This window comes from Lynx rufus, unplaced genomic scaffold, assembly GCF_022079265.1.
Source record: "Lynx rufus isolate CCGP_SWC_20201006 ecotype Redwood Valley unplaced genomic scaffold, mLynRuf1.p SCAF_5, whole genome shotgun sequence".
NCBI classification, from domain to species: domain Eukaryota; kingdom Metazoa; phylum Chordata; class Mammalia; order Carnivora; family Felidae; genus Lynx; species Lynx rufus.
In genome coordinates, this window is record NW_025814867.1 from 100,188,404 (window position 1) to 100,200,412 (window position 12,009).

Genomic DNA, 12,009 nt, shown 5'->3' on the forward strand with positions numbered 1-12,009 from the left:
AATTGCAAGATTTTATAAGAAGTCTACGTCTGCATCTTGCCTACAGAGGAGAAGGAGAAAAAGGCAGAGGAATCCCCTCACTTCAAATGAGATTAGGAAGATGTATAAAATATGGGAAACAGTGCAAAATTTTGCAGAAAAGCATCACCCAAATAAGGCTGTAGCAGTGTGAGCAATGAATCTGTTTAACAACAATGCAGTATCACATTTCCACGAAATTGTTAAAAGAAGGCAAAAGCAAGTGTTATTGGATAGGTTTCTTGTTAAAGTTGCACAAAAAGAAAAAGATTCCATTGAGCCAATAGATAGCAGTGATTCCTTTAGTGATAGTGAAAGTCGTCCTACACACCATCCCTCCTCTCTCTTGTCTCTCACACCAGCCACGAAGGTTTTCAAAGGTAAGTGCAGGTTAATTTATTTGTCTTTCTATTTTTATTTTTTTATTATTTTGTATTACAGTATTTTAACCATTTTTATATGAATATTTTTGGATTGTGGAATGAAATCTGAGTTTCCATAATTTATTATGGGGAAATTCGCTTTGATATACAAGTGCTTTGGATTACAAACATGTTTCCAGAATGAATTCTGCTCTCAAACCAAGGTTTTACAATATTCTGTTATAATTGTATTTCTGTGGTGTTGGTTGTGATTTCTCCTCTTTCATTCGTGATTTTATCTATTTGAGTCCTCTCTCTCTCTTTTTTTTTTTTTTTTTTTTTTTTTTGAGAAGTCTGGCTAGGGGGTTATCGATTTTGTTTATTCTTTCAATAAACAGTTCTTAGTTTCATTGATCTATTCTACTGTTTTTTTTAATTATTATTCTATATCGTTTATTTCTGCTCTAATCTTTATTATTTCCCTTCTGCTGGTTTTGGGCTTTATTTGTTGTTCATTTTCTAGCTCCTTTAGGTATAAGATTAGGTTGTGTATTTGGGACCTTTCTATCTTTCTTGCTCTTGAGATAGGCCTGAATTGCAATGTATTTTCCTCTCAAGACTGCTTTTTCTGCCTCCCAAAGGGTTCAGACTGTCGTGTTTTCATTTCATTTGCTTCCATGTATTTTTAAATTTCTTCTACAGTTTCCTGGTTAACCTATTCATTCTTTAGTAGGATGTTCTTTAATCTCCATGTATTGGAGGGTTTTCCACATTTTTTCTCCTGGTTCATTTCAAGTTTCATAGCATTGTGATCTGAAAATATACATGGTATGATCGTGATTTTTTTGTACTTGTTTGGGGATGATTTGTGAACCGGTATGTGATCTATTCTGGAGAATGTTCCATGTGTACTCGAGAAGAATGTGTATTCCACTGCTTTAGGATGAAATGTTCTGAATAGATATGTTAAGTCCATCTGGTCCAGTGTGTCATTCAAAGCCATTGTTTCCTTGTTGACTTTCTGCTTACATGATCTTTCCATTGCTGTAAGTGGAGCATTTAAATCTCCTACCAGAGGCACCTGGTGGCTCAGTCAGTTGTGTCCAATTCGTGGTTTCAGCTCAGGTCATGATCTCACAGTCTATGACTTTGAGCCCGGTGTTGGGCTCCAAGCTGACAGTGCAGAGCCTGCTTGAGATTCTCTCTGTCTCCCTCTCTCCCTGCCCCTGCTTGTGCTCTCTCTCTCTCTCTCTCAAAATAAATCAATAAACTTTTTTAAAAAGTAAAATAAAGTCTCTTACTATTATGGTATTATTACCACTGAGTTTCTTTATGTTTGTTATTAATTAATTGATTCATATATTTGGGTTCTTCAAGTTAGGGCCATAAATATTTACAATTGTTAGATCTTTTTAATGGATAGGCTCTCTAATTATGACATAATGCCCTTCCTCATCTCTTATTAAAGTCTTTCTTTTAAAATCTAGTTTGTCTGATATGCATATGGCTACTCCAGCTTTCTTTTGACCTCCAAGAGCATGATAGTTTGCCCTCCATCCCCTCATTTTCAACCTACAGTTGTCTTTAGGTCTAAAATGAGTCTCTTGTAGACAGAACATAAATAGATCTTGTTTTTTTATCCACTCTGATACCCTATGTCTTTTGATTGGAGCATTTAATTCATTTACATTCGGAGTGGTTATTGAACAATATGAATTTATTGCCATTGTGTTACCTGTAGAGTTGATGTTTCTGGTGATGTTGTCTGATCCTTTGTAGTTTTTGTTGCCTTGGTCTTTGTTTTTTGGGTTTTTTTTTTTCCTTTACACTCAGAGTCTCCCAGAAAATTTCTTATTTTAGTGGTTTAGTGGTCATGAACTCCTCCAGTTTTTGTTTGTCTGGGAAACTCTTTATTTCTCCTTCTATTCTGAATGACTGCATTGCTAGATAAAGAATTTTTGGCTGCATATTTTTCCCATTCAACACATTGAAAATTTCCTGCCACTCCTCTCTGGTCTGCCAAGTTTCAGTGGATAGGTTTGCTGCTAACCTTATGTGTCTACCCTTGTAAGGTTAAGAACCTTTTGTCCCTAGCAGCTTTCAGAATTCTCTTTATCTTTGTATTTTGCAAGTTTCACTATGATATGTTATGGTATTGAGCTGTTTTTGTTGGTTTTTGGGAGAGTTCTCTGTGCTTCTTGGACTTGTATGTATGTTTCCTTCCCCAGATTAGGGAAGTTCTCAGCTATAATTGGTTCAAATAAACCTTCTGCTCCTTTTTCTTGTTCTTCTTCTTCTGGGACTCCTATGATACAGATATTGTTTTATTTCATGGAATCACTTAGTTCTCTGATATAATAATTTCCTTTCCTTCTTTTTTTTCAGCTTAATATTTTCCATAATTTTATCTTCTCTTTTACCTATTCTCTCCTCTGCTTTTTCACTCCTTGTTGCCCCGTATCCAGTTTGTTTTGCATCTCAGTAATAGTATTTTTTATTTCATCTTGATGAGTTTGTAAGTCTTTGATCTCTGCAATAAGTGTTTCTCTGGTGTCTTCTATGCTTTTTTCAAGTCCAGCTAGTAGTCTTATGAATGTTGTTCTAAATTATTTTCAGATAAATTGCTTATATCTGTTTTGATCAAGTCCCTGTCTGTGATTTCTTCTTGACCTTTCTTTCTTTTTTATTTTTACTTTTTGCAGAGAGAGACAGAGACAGAGAGAGAGAGTGAACACTAGTGGGGGAGGAGCAGAGAGAGAGGGAGACAGATAATCCCAAGCAGGCTCTATGCTGTCATCAGGGTAGATCCCAATGCAGGGCTCCAAGTCATAAACCATGAGATCATGACCTGAGCCAAAATCAAGAGTCAGACACCCAACTGGCTGAGTCACACAGGCACCCCACTTCTTGACCTTTCTTTTGGGGAGAATTCTTCTGTCTTATCATTTTGGCTAAGTTTCTGTCTTTTCCATGTTTTAAAAGCTCATTGTGTCCTACACCTGAGAATACTGCTATATTAAAAAGGGCTTATACGCTGTCCAAGGCCTGACACTTCAGGAAGTGTTTCTGGTGTATGCTGTGTGCATTGTGCTATTGTGTTTTGGCTGTTTTTTCCCTCTTGTCAGTCCTCTGCAGAACTCCTCCTTGCTTGAAATGGTTGTGTGTTTGGACCTTTAATTAGGTGTGCTTTGATTTGTTTGTTGAAGTAACCCTGGAAAAAGTGGAGGGGAGGGGAACCTGATCCAAAAAAAAAAGAGTAAAGAAAAAGAAACAAAAACCAAACAGAGAATAAAAAGACTATAAGGCTGTTTCCAAAGAAAAACAAAGGAGGGAAAAAATAAGAAAATAAAAAAATAAGGAAAAAGAAAAGAAAAAAAAAAAGCCTGATCCAAAAAAAGAAAAAAGGAAACGAAACAAAACAAAACAAACAGAAAGGAACTATGAGCCTGATTCCAAAAGAAAAAAGAAGAAGAAAGAAACAAAGCCTGTAGGTGTCATTTTGATGCCCTGGATTTCCAGTGTACTTGGTGCATTGGGGATGTTGGCTGTGCTGGTCTTCTGGAGGAGAGGTCCACTGCTTTGGCTTAGAGTCAGTCTTGCCCCAGTAAATAAGCAGTTGCCAGGAACGTAGGGTAGGGTTTGGTGTCAGCGGTCCTGCCTCCCCTGGACACTGCTGTTGCTCTCTGAAGTCCCATTGTGTTGGTGTTGGGGGAGGAATGGTGCCACCCCAATCTCTCAGCCCCAGACCAGGAAGCTCACACACTCACCATTCAGGCAGCTCTCACAGAATGATGAGGACAGTCAACTCGCCCTGCACCACAGCTCTCCTGAGTTTTATCTTTGGTGCGTGGCTGGGATTCAAAACCCAAGGTCCTAAAGGACCTGGTACCACGTGGATCTGCTCCTCTCCTCCAGAGTAGAGCCTCTCCACACTAAGTGAAGTCCTCTGTCCCTGAGAAACAGTCCCACGCCTGCAGTGTATGGCATCTATGGTGTAGCACCACTAAAAGCAGCAAAGGCTATATTCCCTCTGGGTGCACCTCTGTCCCCCAGCAATGAAAGGCCTTTTGCTGGCACCTGTAGGGCCTTTTGTCCTTAGGTGGCAATAAATCCTCTTCCAAAAGTATTCCCAGTGTGCCCCATAGATCACTGCACCATAGTATGCACCCCGGGGCCAGCTCCCTCCTCCCCAGGAGTGAGAGCCACAGCTCCAGTCTGGAGAAAGTTGCACAACTCCAAAATCTTAGAGTTTGAGCTCCAAACATTGTTTGCAAAAAAAAAAAAAAAACAAACAAAAACAAAAACTGGGACAGTCAGTACTTCTCACTCCCCCAGTCCATGGTCCAGAGAGGTTTTCATTCTGTATGAACTCAGTGCAGCACTTTCTTAACCCCTCTCTCTTTCTCTCCCTTTTGTCTTTCCATAGAAAGGGTTTCATCCCCTCCAAGGCACCATCGTTTTTCTCTCCCCCAATTCACTTTCATGCACCTCACACCTGCCAAGCTGTCTCCCTCTCAACTGTGGACATCCTTCTGTCACTCTGAAGATCTATTTCCTTGGTTTTCAAAGTGATCTGATCTCAATACAGCTGTGTTTGAGAAAAAAGGAAAGCCTAGGGTCCCCCCTACTTCTCTGCCATCTTAACTTCTCCAGAGATCAGAATATTCTGACCCCATCCCACTTCCCACTTTGGAATAGCTGCCAGGACATGCTTCCAGAGGCTCAGATAAGTTGAGGGTAAACCCCTCAGTTGTCCATCCCCAGAACTAAGTAACCTGCACCATTTGGTAGTCCCATTGACTGATTAGATGAAAACCGCTTTTAGTCAGTTGGGTAGATTCAGGGTGAATAACAGCTGAATAGTGCTTTGCATTTGGAGTGAACACAGGATGACACTGGCTAGTCTCTATCACTTGGAGTTGTACCTTTTCTATCATCTTTAAAATGAAAGCATCATAGAAAGGGAAAGCTTTCTTAAATTTGGTGGACCCTAAGATATCACTAGAAATAATTAAGGAGAAATCTGAGCTTCTTTCTTCTTCTTCTTCCTCTTTTTTTTTCCTAAGAAAAACCAAGAAGGCCAATTGTACAATCCTATGATCCTGTGAAGGCTTTGCCAAGTCATAAGAGCTGAAATCAGATGGTTTGTGAGAAACAACAAAATGGATTTGAATTCCAGTGTGTCTAATATCACTTTTCTTACCAAAACGGTTTCCAGCACATGGGTGGGTTTTCTCAGAATTACATTTATGACTAGTTCTGAAGATCTCCCTGAAATCATTCTAATACTGTCTTTGATCTGCACAGTTGGAGGTAGGTGTAACTATTTCTTTGAGTTTGTTCTATGGATATATCTTGTAAATGTCGCCATATAGAATTGAGGACAGTAGCAGTAATAGAATATTAGAATTTTGTTCCTAAATTTATACTTTTAACCCAAGATTACCAACCAAATGAATCCAATGATAATCTGTCCCTGAGAAGAGACATGCAGAGTCTGATTCATTGTCTTCATCCTCTTTGGGTTCAAAGTATTCATGTCTTTTTACTTGGTAGGTCATGGTTAGATTTAAATGATTGAAAGAATTGAAGCAGATAGTCAAAAACTCAAGGGTTGGTGTATTTTTCTTGTTATCTGCTTTATCATAAACTATTCACATATTAAAGCTAGTCGTGTACTGCTTTGTTCACTTGAACAAAGAATTTTTGGGTCTTCTGAATGTGTCAGTTACTTTTTAAGCACTTGGTAGGGTGTCCCATAGGTTTTGTTCAAATGATAAATTATGTTTAGCCTTTATGAGAAGAAAAGAATACTATAGAAATCAAAAGATTTCTTTTTTTTTTGCATTCTTTGACTGATTAGAAATTATATTACAAAAAAGTGGAAAAAAGAAAACATTAAACTGAAGGAAATGCGAAGATATTGCTTATTGTACTTTGATAGAAATTCATTATAGGCTGCCTAATGCATAGTAGATAACCAGTAATAGGAAGCTAGTTTTTCTCATTGGGCAAATTATTATACCTAGTTCCTCATTGTTATTTTGAAAATCATCCAGGAGATTTCATTAAACTTTAATTATTTATTAACCTCTTGCTGCAGGATTGCTGAAGAAACTAATATCTGATTTATAACATGTAAAAAAATTCCTATAAGTGTTTAGTAATAACCCAAGAGCCAGTGATTGCTAGCAATATTTACTAAAGATTCTAAGGAAATGAGATATTTCATACAAGAGGAAAATACAGAATCCAGCAGATTAGCAATTACACTGATTCAGTGTGCTTAAGTATGAGAGAGGCTTTTAATTACTGGAATTAAATAAGTAAAAAGTGGAACAGTATTTCATTGTCCTCAGCATTAAGAAATTATATCAAATTAAAGTTCTGTGTCATATTTCATTGCCTTTCAGTAAAAATGTATTTTTCTGCAGCATTTTTGAACCTGCACTTAAAAGACTTTCCAATTCCTCTCCCTGTGATATTATTTTTAATTGGATGCAGTTTTGAAATATTAAGTTTTACATCTGACAAGGTGTGTATAGTAAATATTTTGTGTTATGCCTCAAATTCATACAAATTCAAAGATGGAATTTTAAGGAAATTTGTAAAAAAATACTTGCCAATTCACTGTTCTGCCAGTTGATAGATGCTTGTGATATGGATACTATCAGATCAGATATGTGAAAAAAGGAACCAGGCATGGAAGAGCTGAGATCCAGCTAAACACAGTCAAAACAGAGCCACTGTCTGGAAGGGGGTGGGCAGCTCAGAGAATGAGTACACATACAGCTACTGAGAGTGTGAGCAGCTAATGAGAGTTTAAGCAGAATTCAAAAGTTTAGACAAGAATTGGTACATAAGATAGAAGCACAGAGAGAGGGGGTGCCTGGGTGGCTCAGTTGGTTAAGTGTCCGACTTTGGCTCAGGTTACAAATCTTGTGGCTTGTGGGTTCCAGCTCTGTGTTGGGCTCTGTGCTGACAGCTCAGAGCCTGGAGCCTGCTTTCGATTCTGTCTCCCTCTCTCTCTGCCCCTCCCCTGCTCATGCCCTGTCTCTGTCTCTGTCTCTCTCTCTCTCAAAAATAAATAAAAACATTAAATTTTTTTTTTAAAAAAGAAGAAGAAGAGGAAGAAGGAAGAAGAAGAAGTCCAGAGAGATTAAGCTGCTAGTACAGGTCTCTTGTAGCAAGATAATTCTGACATTGAACCAATCTATTGCTTCAGTTAGGAATATTTTACAAGATTCCTATTACAATAGAGGCTAGTCTTTAAGTGTGTATGGCTTACAAGATTTCAAGAAACAGATGTTGGACCACTTACCTGGAGTTGGAAGTAAGGAGGAAGGCAAACTGTAGATATAGTCATGGCAGCTGCAGTGTTACAAAAAGTTGAGAACAACTGGAATCAGGTAGAGAAGAAAGACTATCTTACAATAAGGGACGTAGAATGCATTATTGACACATTAAATAGTTCTCTAGCCTCGGGGTTGGCAGCAAACTTTTTCTATAGAAGACCGTCTAGTAAATATTTTAGATTATACAGGCCATATGAGCTCTGTCACAATTACTCAACTCTGCCATTACAATTCGAAAGCAACCATAGACAATATGTAAGGAGTGGCATGGCTGTGCTCCAGTAAGACTTTACAAAAACAGGCATTGAGTCGGATTTGGCCCAGGGCCATAATTTTCCATCACCTGCTCTAGTCAATCAGAACATGAATGAGAACAAACAGATGTGATATTAACAAACATTATGGAAAACATGTATTCGTATAAGAGCCAGAAGTATTCTTACTTCATTTGTTATGAGCACATTATTACTATGAACATGTTATGTAACCGTACGATTTTGACTTATATGCAATATTAAGTACTTCTATAAACTTTTATATTTGTCAGTAACCTTTTAGAAGAAGAGAACATAAGAACTCTGAAGGGCCTAAGATTTTACTCTGCCTGCAAGTAATAAGTTAGCCTGTCACAGTTTCATGGTCCTGGCAAAAGACAAGGGACTTCTGGGCCCGAGACAAAGGACTTTAGTACTGACAGTAATAGCAGAAACCAGACTATCAGCATCTTCTTGTGCCTGTTCCATGAGCCCCGGGAGCCGCAGGGAGAAGCCAAGAGGGTCCATGAAACCCACATACACAATGGATTGCATTATAAGAGAAGAAACCTTAGTTTAAAGAACTTGAATATTTTGTGATGGGCAGTAAGCTCATCCCACCTCTTGCCCTAGAGAGAGACACTATCTTTATTGCACTGTACAGTATAGTAAACCAATTCTTTTCTCTAGAAGGAGACACTTGGCTCTCTCTTCCAAAGCTGTTAGCCATACAAATATTTTTGAAAGATAGTCTGGAAGAAAAGCAATCAATGCCTCCACTCATAAGATATGGGGAAACAAGAGAGACCCAGGCAGAATCATCTCCCAAAGGCAAAGATATCACCTCACACAGCAAGTAACCAGTGTTTCCTTAATAAACAAATGTTGAGTGGATGCCCATAAGAGGATTTATCAACTAAATATTTTATGACAAACACCATTAATTAATCATTTCATTAACAGCATAACTTCTGAGTTTTTATTCCTACTATTCTTCCATGCACATTTTCCATATAAGCCATGGTTAATTATTTGTAGTTTCTGAAATGCGATATGATTGTTTATTCATTTGTACACATCGTGCATGATAATCCATCTACGTGAAACCTGTCTTCCTCTTGTATGCCTGAAAATCTCCTACACATTCTTTTGTACCCATATCAATGTAGTTTCTATAGCCGCTATTTAAAAAATAAAATGGGCATGGAGATGTGCATTAACGTTCCTCTGTTACTGGTAATAATCTGATGGAAAATTATGAAAATGCAGTAGAGTTAAGACTTTAGCACCTATTACATTGTGATATATCTTTCTCTTTTGCTAGAGAGAGGGGTGTCTGGCATGTGTTGTATGCTAATAGGAGGATGGATAAGTGAGAAATGATGTACTTTTATATTATTAGGTGCAAAGATACACAGATGCCATACAATGGATGAGTCCAAAATTATTTTTTAATATATTTACACCAATAATTATCTTTAACGTTGCATTCGACATGGATGTTTACATGCTCCAAAAGTTATTTTGGCAGGTAAGAAGTAATCTTTTCCAATAATATCATTCACTCATGAACTACTATATGTTATCTATGCTCCGAATTTTTAAAATTTTGCTCTAAATTATAAAACAAAGAAGACAAGGGAAAAGTACGAAGTGTGGGAGAAGTAAATTTAGCTTTATATTTTAGTGAATAAACCATATCTTAGCGACTGACCAGCATATTGAGGGCTCAGGAAAAAAAAAATTACAGAGGAAAAAAAAGTAATTCTGAGAATCTGATTTGCAGGGCTTAATGCCAGTTATAATTTTAACTCTGAGATGCTATTAGAGAGCTATTATGAAAACATTTGGTCCAGTTTTTTAAATTATTGTTGATAAAAGTCTTTTTTAAAATACCCACCTTCTAAAACTTCTCTTACTCACATCAACAAAAACAGAGAATACTCATAGAAACAGCTATAACTTTAAATCACAAACCATTATGTTATCCTAATCATGTGATATTTGAACCCCATCAAGGAAAGAGCTTGAAGAAAAAATACTCCAAATCTTAAGCAGGGTATACATTTCTTATAAAGTAATTAAAACAGCTTTGTAAATATAAGGCCATTACCTAAATTACATTAGAAGCAAAACTATTAAAATAAGCTGCACTTTCTATACATATACATATATATTGCTTTTTTTCTTTAATATTGGTAGTAAGAGCATTTTTCCACATCGTTACAAAATTTTTATAATTTTTAAAAATTTTTTAGTTGAGATATAATTGACATACAACATAATATTAGTTTCAGGTATACAACGTAATGATTTGATACTTGTTGTATTTTGAAATCATCACCGGGGTGCCTGGGTGGCTCAGTCAGTTAAGCGTCTGACTTCGGCTTAGGTCATGATCTCACGGTTCTTGAGTTCAAGCCCCACATCGGGCTCTGTGCTGATAGCCTAGAGCCTGGAGCCTGCTTCAGATTCTGTGTCTCCCTCTCTCTCTGGCCCTTCCCCTCTTGAGCTCTGTCTCTCTCTCTGTCTCTCAAAAATAAATAAACATTAAAAAAAATTTGAAATGATCACCAAAATAAATCTAGTTAACATCCATCACCACAGTATTATAAAAATTTTTTATCATAATTTTAAGATCTACTCTCTTAACAACTTTCAAATATACAGTACAGTATTATTCACTACAGTCACCATGCTGTACATTGAATCCCATGACTTATTTATTTTACAATTGGAAGATTGTACCTTTTGACCCCCTTCATCTCTTTTCCCAACCTCCTGAGTCCTCACTTCTGGCTATTGACAATCTGTTCTTTGTATCAATGAGCTCAGGGTTTGTTGTTGTTGTTGTTGTTTTAAGATTCCACATATAAGTTAGGTCATATGACATTTGTCTTTTTCTATCTGACTTATCTCATGTAGCATAATGCCTTCAGGTTTCATCTATGCTGTCCCAAATAGCAAGATTTCCTTCTATTTTATGGTTAAGTAATATTCCATTGCATATATAATACATTTTCTTTATCCACTCATCTATAGATAGACACTTAGGTTGCTTCCATGTCTTATTACTGTAAATAAGTATTGTAAATAGTGTAAATTCACATTATTGTAAATAATGTTACAATGAACACAGAGGTGCAGTTCTGAATTCTTATAGGTAGCTTCAGGCACAGTCACATTTCTCCAAGACCATCTGGCAATGAAATCTTACAACATAGCTGCCACTGATAGAATAAAAGAAAGTAGAAGGCAATGGTGGGAAGGCAGAAGGCCAGGTTCCAGTTCTAGAATAATAGAATTTTTCTTCCCATCTTTTCTATAGTCCTCTGCCAATTCTCTACATTCTTTCTATTTTATTTTCTCCTCCTTTTCCTCTTTTGTAACTTCTTTGTAAACTTGTGTTCTTTTTCTCTCTGTTAATAGGCTAGGTTTCAGTTTTATGCATAGTTAAATGTGTATATATAAGTGTGAGTATATATGGTGTGTATGCATATACCTTTACACATACATATTTATATTCAATGACCTTATCAAGAAATTTAAAAGTTCCCTTTTAATTATATGCTATTTCTTACAAGTGCTGTGTCATAGGTCCTAAGAATCTCATTGCAATATTTGCCTCTTATTTCCAGACTTGCAAGCACATATTTGTTAAATAAGATAATTTAAAATTTCCCTTTGATGGATTCAGTGTGATTCTGTATCTCTAATAATCCTGATAATCTGCTTTTCAAAATAGGATAAAAAGGCAATCTGATTTTTCTATACATAAAATTTCTTTGCAGATAATTTTAATTACAATTCCTGGCTTTTTTATGAATTATACATTAATTCTTTGGTATCTGGCATCTGTGAATAAATTACTTTTGAAAACCACTCCATGGTTATTATTTGCAACTATCCTCATGAGTTCAGATCCCATGCTGACTGCAGCTGCTATAAGAGACCTTGGTAGGTATATGTTTTCCTCTTTTTCTACACTTAAAATATCATATTCTGCATTTAATGTGTCTA

General features: G+C 36.6%; 1 protein-coding gene across 1 annotated transcript in view; it reads left to right on the forward strand.

Moving 5' to 3' along the window:
* Window positions 1–5,542: 5,542 nt before the first annotated feature.
* The window catches only part of SLC9C1 (solute carrier family 9 member C1), an 87,208-nt gene continuing 80,741 nt past the window's right edge, over window positions 5,543–12,009 (forward strand). The window contains exons 1-4 of the mRNA XM_047100320.1: window positions 5,543–5,693; window positions 6,815–6,915; window positions 9,392–9,520; window positions 11,781–11,946. Of these exons, the coding sequence (XP_046956276.1) occupies window positions 5,543–5,693; window positions 6,815–6,915; window positions 9,392–9,520; window positions 11,781–11,946 (547 nt within the window). The remainder of the gene's footprint in view (window positions 5,694–6,814; window positions 6,916–9,391; window positions 9,521–11,780; window positions 11,947–12,009) is intronic.